The following is a 4,510-nucleotide window of genomic DNA, read 5'->3' on the forward strand; positions in this document are numbered from 1 at the left end:
TCACCCCTATTGTGGCCGAGTATTGGTTGGAGGCCAACAAGAGGATTATGAATGATATTGACTTTACTCCTGAGTAGAAAGTTAAAAAGGTAGTCTCCTTGCTTCGCGACGAGGCTGATCAGCGGTGGTTATCATTTAAGGAGGGTACTCAGCCGGATCATCTGAATTGAGACTTCTTTAAGACTACTTTCTAAAGGAAGTATGTGGGGGTGATCTATATGGATGGTCGTAGGTGTGAGTTCATGAATCTCACGGAAGGTGATAGATCTGTGGCTAAGTATGAGGTTAAGTTTCTGAGGTTGAGCAACTACGCTCGAGGCATGGTGGTGTCTGAGTATGAGAAATGCATCCGTTTTGAGGATGGTTTGAAAGACAATTTGAGGGTTCTGACAGTTTGCAGTTCTGGTAGATAAGGCGAAGATCACCGAAGAGGTTAAATACGTGGAGCACCAAAATAAAGACCATGAGAGAAGCAAGACTAAGAGGGATTCGGAGCCTTTTGGTTTTGCTCAAAGGCCTAAAAAACGAACCAAACCTGTTGGGTCGGTTAGAGTGGAGGTTTATGTTGCTCCTACTGGGATTTAGCCATATGGGGATTGTGGTAGGCGCCATCCTGGCGAGTGTTGGAGGAAGTTAGGGGCGTGTTTGAGGTGTAGATATTTGGAGCATCAGATTCGAGAGTGTTCATAGTGGGCTGGTCAGTTGCAAGCTTCAGGATCGGGTTCTGTATAGCCTCAGAGGGCAGTTGAACAGCCACCTAGGGGCCATGGGCCGGCTAGCGGTGGTATTGGTGTGGGTCGATGGCAGAGAGCACCAGGAAGAGGTGCTAGTTAGACTGAGGCGAGATAGCCTACGTTGATTTATGATGCTCGATCCTGAGAGGATAGAGATGCTCCTGATGTTATCCTTGGTACGTTCTTTATTTTCGATGTACCTTATACTGCTCTGATAGACAAAGGTTCTAGACACTCATATAAAGCTAGTACTGTTTTTGAAAACTTAGGGATTTCTATTAAGAGCACTTTTAGTGAGATTACTATTTTAAGTTTGTTGGGCCAGTCTGTTCAGGTTAATAAACTTTATAGGAATGTTCCGTTGGAAGTGCAAGGGTAGTATTTTTAGCAAATCTAATGGAGCTTCCATTTCGAGAGTTCGACTTAATTCTGGGTATAGACTGGTTGGTTGAGCACCGAGTTAGTTTGGATTGCATGATTAAGAGAATTGTTCTGAGGATCAAGGATGATAAGGAGGTAGTTGCGATCAGCGAGCATCGATATTATCTATCCAATGTGATTTCTGCTCTTTGCCTATGAAATTGGTTCAGAAAGGGTGTGGGGAGTATTTGGCTTACGTCAGTGCTTCTGTTTCTGGGGACTCTTCTATCAAGGGTATCAGAATAGTAAGAGATTTTTTGGATGCCTTTCCTGAGGAGTTACCGGGTTTACCTCTGAATCAAGAAGTTGAGTTCAGCATGGAGCTTTTACCGGGTACAGCTCCGGTGTCCGTCGCTCCCTACTGTATGGCACCGAAGGAGCTTACAGAGCTTAAGGCTCAACTTCAAGAGCTTCTGGATTGTGGTTTCATCTATCCTAGTATGTTTTTGTGGAAGGCACCAGTTCTGTTTGTTAAGAAACATGATGGCAGCATGAGGATGTGCATCGATTACCGACAGTTGAATAAACTAACTGTATAGAATAAGTGTCCACTTTTGAGGATCGATGATTTGTTTGATCAGTTCTGAGGAGCTTCTTTGTTTTTGAAAATAGACCTCAGATTTGGGTATCATCAGCTTAGAGTTAAGGAATTTGATGTTCATAAGACGACATTTAGGACTCGTTATGTGTTTTCTAACTCAGGCTCCTATTCAGATATAGCCTGAATCTGGTAAAGAGTTTCTGGTCTATAGTGATGCATCGCACGACAGTTTGGGATGTATACTGACATAAGATGGTAAAGTCATGGCTTATGCATCCCGACAGCTTAAGACTCACGAAGGGAATTATGTGACGCATGATCTCGTATTGGCTGCTGTGGTTTTTGCATTGAAAATCTGGAGGCATTATCTGTATGGTGAGAGGTGTATTATCTACATTGATCATAAGAGCCTAAAGTACCTCCTTACTCAGAATGAGTTGAATCTTAGACAGTGTCAGTGGATTGAGCTGCTTAAAGATTATGGCTACACGATTGAGTATCATCTTGGTAAGGATAATGTGGTGGCCGATGCTCTTAGTCGTAGAGTGATAAATGATTTGAGAGCGATGTTCGCTCGTCTTAGTTTGTTTGAAGATGGAGGTTTGTTAGTCGAGTTGCAAGTTAAGCCGACTTAGATTGATTAGATTTAGGATAAATAGTTAGGGGATGAGTCTTTGGGTTTGCGGTTTCGTCAGATCAGAAGTGGTAGTTGATGGTCACTTTACTAAAATTCTGACAAAATCAAGTGCACCTATCGAATAGTAGTATAGCTATGGTGAGTAGGGTATATCGTATCCACGAGGACTAAAAGTACTAGTAATTACTATATTTCTATTATTTAGCCGTAAAATTGATGAAATTTTTGTGAACCTAAAATTGACTAAACTAATTTACTAAGAATGCAACAGAGAATGAATTAAGAAAATAATCGAATAAAACCAATAAGATAAACAATACCCAGGAAAGAATCCACCTAGACTCTACCTATTATTTTGAATTTGAATTAAACGATTTATTCACTTCTGTCTTGATCCGTAGAAATCTCTAAATTATGTTAATATGTCTTTCGAGAGAAAAAACAATGACTCTAGGTTGATTAATTGAAATCTCTTTCTAATTAAAACCCCTATTGTCACATTAATTCAATTTATGGATTCCCTTATTAGATTTGACTCTAATCCGGTAGATTTATGTCGTCCTATTTCTAGGATTGCATGCAACTCCACTCAATTATTCTAGATCTACTCTTAAACAGAGACTTTTCTCCTCTGAAATAAGCACATTAAACATGCATTAATATCCTGAAAATATTAAAACATAAAATAAGTATACATAATTGAGAATAAGAATCAATTATTTATCATGTAATTCATAAATTAAATAATAAGATTCATCTTAGGTTTCATCTTCCCTAGGTATCGAGGGAATTTAGTTCATAATTTGGAGTAAAACCATCTCAAAGTTAGGATAACAACAAGACATAAAGAAACCCAATAAAACTTCTAAGGAAATTGAATGGAGATCTAAAATCCTAAAGGAGATCCTCTTCTGAGTTGAATCCGGTGGCTTTCTTCGAGTCCTTTCTTCATTCCTCTCTGTGTACCTCTTCGATCCTCTTTTAATATGTATTTATAGACTTTAGAATGCTCAAAAAGCCTAAAAATTGGGTTTTTCCACGTGTTTGGGAAATAGGGAACGATATCGACACGAGCTGGCACATGAGCATGTGGCCAGCCCGTGTGGCTCACACGGCCTTGTGGCCAGCCTGTGTGGAAATGCCCAGGCTATGTAGATTCTAGAAAAACTCTTTTTGTCTGATTTTGGCCCGTTTTTCTCTCATTTTGCTCCCCTATGCTCACCTAAGTAACAAAAACATGAATTGAAAGGATTAGGAGCATCAAATTCACTAATTTACGCAATAAGTTATCCAGAAACTCATCAAGAATGGGGTTAAAAACATGTTACTTTTATAGCTTATCAAATATCCCCACACTTAAGCGTTTGCTTGTCCTCAAGCAAAATTCTGAACTCACAATTAAAATTTATGTAACATCCCGATTTAGGGCCTAGTCAGAATAGTGGTTTCAAGACCATATATTTGAAATAGAAATAATTATTTCATGATTATTATGAGGCCTAGGATGAGAATGTATGCTTGTGTAAAAATTTCGTAGAGGAATTCTATGCCTAAGATGCTCAATTTGACATTAGGGACCAAATTGCAAAATATGCAAAACTTGAGTTCTAGAAGCTTTTAGCATGAAATTGAGTTGGATTATAATTTAGAGGTCCTCAATTAGTAATTTGACCAAGTTCTAAAAGTTTGGACAAAAATGGGCATGCATGGGTAAAATTTCAAATAAAGGCCTTAAGGGCATTTATGTCTTTTGGTAAATAAAAGAAATAAAAGGGAAAAAGAAGTGAAAATCTTGTCCATCTTCTTCAAGGTAACTGCTCCTTAGCCCTATTTTTGATTTTTTTTTTATATTTTTGAGATCCTTGAAGCATGTTCTAGCCATTTCGACCCTTATTTTAAGTTAGGGTTCATGTTCAAAAACTTACCCATGTGTGACATGTTTTTATTTTGGTGTTTAATGGAGGAACATAAAAGTTTGATGTATGATAAACACCTTTTGTTAAGTGGTTTTCCATGAAAACACCTAAAAAAGGACCAAGTTGTAAAGATGTGAAAGTGGGTAGTATAAAAGTGAAATAAAGAAAAAAATGTGGGCTGTTATAAGCTAGAATATAATTCAGCTAGGCTTGGGAAATCAAGGGAATGCATGTATTTCATTAGACTAGCCTAGGGACTAAA

General features: G+C 38.4%; 1 protein-coding gene across 1 annotated transcript; it reads left to right on the top strand.

The window, feature by feature from the left end:
* The first annotated feature begins 218 nt into the window (after window positions 1-218).
* LOC107962998 (uncharacterized) lies at window positions 219-1,693 on the top strand. The gene is made up of 4 exons (XM_016899603.1): window positions 219-392; window positions 1,086-1,250; window positions 1,325-1,498; window positions 1,610-1,693. Exons 1-4 carry the CDS (start codon window positions 219-221, stop codon window positions 1,691-1,693), a joined length of 597 nt encoding a protein of 198 aa, XP_016755092.1.
* Window positions 1,694-4,510: the final 2,817 nt, after the last annotated feature.

This window comes from Gossypium hirsutum, chromosome A06 (genome assembly GCF_007990345.1).
Source record: "Gossypium hirsutum isolate 1008001.06 chromosome A06, Gossypium_hirsutum_v2.1, whole genome shotgun sequence".
NCBI lineage: Eukaryota > Viridiplantae > Streptophyta > Magnoliopsida > Malvales > Malvaceae > Gossypium > Gossypium hirsutum.

What these genes read in the sequence shown, in the direction of transcription:
- LOC107962998 (XM_016899603.1), top strand. Translation starts at nt 219, where the DNA reads ATGGATGGTCGTAGGTGTGAGTTCATGAATCTCACGGAAGGTGATAGA. An exon ending in ACAATTTGAGGGTTCTGACA is followed by an intron (nt 393 to 1,085) that starts GTTTGCAGTTCT and finishes TAAACTTTATAG; the next exon opens with GAATGTTCCGTTGGAAGTGC. An exon ending in GGATCAAGGATGATAAGGAG is followed by an intron (nt 1,251 to 1,324) that starts GTAGTTGCGATC and finishes AAATTGGTTCAG; the next exon opens with AAAGGGTGTGGGGAGTATTT.